Genomic DNA, 2,201 nt, shown 5'->3' with positions numbered 1-2,201 from the left:
AGCTGTGCCTCTGGCAGATCTCGGTGCCCCTGGGCCACGTCATCGACCTGCACTTCCACAACTTCAGCCTGGAGTCGCACGAGGACTGCAGCTTCGACTTCGTGGAGGTGCACGACAGCGCGGGCGCGGGCACCGCCAGCCTCATGGGCAGGTACCCGACACCCCAAGTCCTGCTGTGCCACCCTGGTGACACAGGGGCCGTGCCTCACCTGGGGAAACTGAGGCACGGGGCTGGCTGGTGGGGAGGAACCGCCAGAAGGCCGGGTTTGGGGAGGCGCTGGTCAGCCCCCTGAGCCCATCTCTTGTCCCGTGACCTCGGCAGGTTCTGTGGCCACCAGGTGCCACCCGCCCTGACCTCCTCACGGCACGTCATGACCGTGCTCTTCGTGGCAGACGAGGGAGTTGCAGATGATGGGTTCTTTGCCACCTACCAAGCCCGCAATGCCACAGAGAGTAGGTAGCCAAGCGGGGGCACAAGGTGCCCAGGGTGGGTTGTGCCACCTCTATCTTTGTGGGGCTGCAAGGTCAGGCTGGATAAAAACTTGGGGAAAACAGCTCTTGTTCCACAGCTGCTTGGAGCAAAATGCCCCCGGGGCCCCTTCTCACCTGGTTTCTCACCTGGTTTACCCTACAACCTTACAGCCGTGGGGATGGCACCTGGAAGGGCTCACCTGCACAGGGGTGTGATCCATGACCCCAGGGCTGCCCCCAAATAACCCAGGGAATTTGGGATCTCCCTAAGCTGGATCTGCCGGATTCCCCGGCCAGTGAGCAAGGCAGGGGTGGTCAGCATGGGACCACGCTGACTCCCAGCCATGCCCTGCCCTCTCCCCTTCCAGAGACCTGCAGCCCCGCGGAGTTTTCCTGTGGGAACGGCGAGTGCCGGGCGCTGGAGTCCGTGTGTGACGGCTGGCATGACTGCCCTGACGGCACTGACGAGCTGAACTGCACCGGGGTGTCCTACCCGGCCTTCGGTGAGTGCCACCACCCCTGGGTGCCCCCCTGAGCCCAGCAGGCCCCGGGCACACGCTGGCACAACCCCTGTCCCTGTGGCAGGGTCTGTCTGCGAGCCCGTGGAGGTGGAGATGTGCCTGGGGCTGGGCTACAACACCACCTCCTTCCCCAACATCTGGCTGGCCATCCCGGACCAGGAGGGAGCCGCCGAGGTGCTGCAGGACTACCAGGTGAGCTGGCCGGGGGCTGTCCCCACGCTGCCACGCTCCACAGGTGTGAGGGGCTGCCCTCACCTGCCACACCGGGCTCACCCCGCCGTCCCCGCTGTCCCGCAGACGCTGATGGAGCTGGCGTGTTACCAGCACCTCCGCCTGCTCATCTGCAGCCTCTTCGTGCCCAAGTGCACCCCGGACGGGGGCGTGCTGCAGCCCTGCCGCGCCGTGTGCCTGGCGGCGGAGCTGCGCTGCCAGCAGTCCCTCGGCCTCCTCGGCATCCTCTGGCCCATCAACTGCAACATCCTGCCCGACTCCAGCGACCCCGTAGAGTGCTTCCAGCCCTGAGCCGGCCAGAGGAGAGCAGCAGGGGCTGAAGCCACCCTCCCCACCCCAAATGTCCCTCCTGTGCTCTTCATGAGTAAATGCCCAGCTGCTGGGGTGGCCCCTCAGCTGCCCTGGGGGCAGCCCCTGTGCCCAGTGCTTGGCTTGGTGCCTGGATGCCACGGGCTTGCCCACAGCTCCATTTCCCTAAGGAGCAGGTGACATATCCCACAGGGAAAGGCTTGTGCCGGAGGGGTGGGAAGGAAAGGGTTAATGCTCCCCAAACGGAGCACGGCTGGGCAGAGGTGAGCCAGGCTGCAGGGACAGGAGCCCAGGGCTGCCACGGCCCCAGAGGCAGCAGAATAAACAGCGTGAGCAGCTGACAAACCCAAGGCAGCGGGTGACTCGTTTGGGGTCTGCGTGTGGGTGCTGCCAGATCCCGGGGAAACTGAGGAATGGGTGGAGGGAGGGAAGCCAGGGATGGGGTGGGGGATCTGAGCAGGGATGGAGTGGCACAGGGGAGAGTGGGCAGCTGGCTGTGCCCTCGCTGGGCTGGGGGCTTGCAGGGTCCCATGGATGGGTCTCAGAGGGGATCCAGTTGGTGGCCCCACGGTGCAGGGAAGGGATCCTGTGCCACCAAGAGTGGTGGCCCTGCTGGCTCTGCTGGCTGAGCTGGCTGTGCTGGCTGAAGGCCCCCCTGGTGGCCACAAG

At 65.7% G+C, this 2,201-nt stretch overlaps 1 protein-coding gene across 1 annotated transcript in view; it reads left to right on the top strand.

Annotated features, from left to right (window-relative positions):
- Positions 1-1,814, top strand: part of MFRP (membrane frizzled-related protein) — a 3,734-nt gene extending 1,920 nt beyond the window's left edge. The window contains exons 4-8 of the mRNA XM_031064449.1: positions 3-151; positions 323-453; positions 840-974; positions 1,057-1,184; positions 1,290-1,814. Coding sequence (XP_030920309.1) covers positions 3-151; positions 323-453; positions 840-974; positions 1,057-1,184; positions 1,290-1,514 — 768 coding nt within the window. The 3' untranslated portion in view covers positions 1,515-1,814. The remainder of the gene's footprint in view (positions 1-2; positions 152-322; positions 454-839; positions 975-1,056; positions 1,185-1,289) is intronic.
- The last annotated feature ends 387 nt before the right edge of the window (positions 1,815-2,201 follow it).

The sequence above is a fragment of the Geospiza fortis genome, unplaced genomic scaffold (genome assembly GCF_000277835.1).
Source record: "Geospiza fortis unplaced genomic scaffold, GeoFor_1.0 scaffold110, whole genome shotgun sequence".
In the NCBI taxonomy this organism is placed as follows: domain Eukaryota; kingdom Metazoa; phylum Chordata; class Aves; order Passeriformes; family Thraupidae; genus Geospiza; species Geospiza fortis.
The sequence above is the reverse complement of the archived record's forward strand: the minus strand, read 5'-3'. Positions and strand labels throughout refer to the sequence as shown.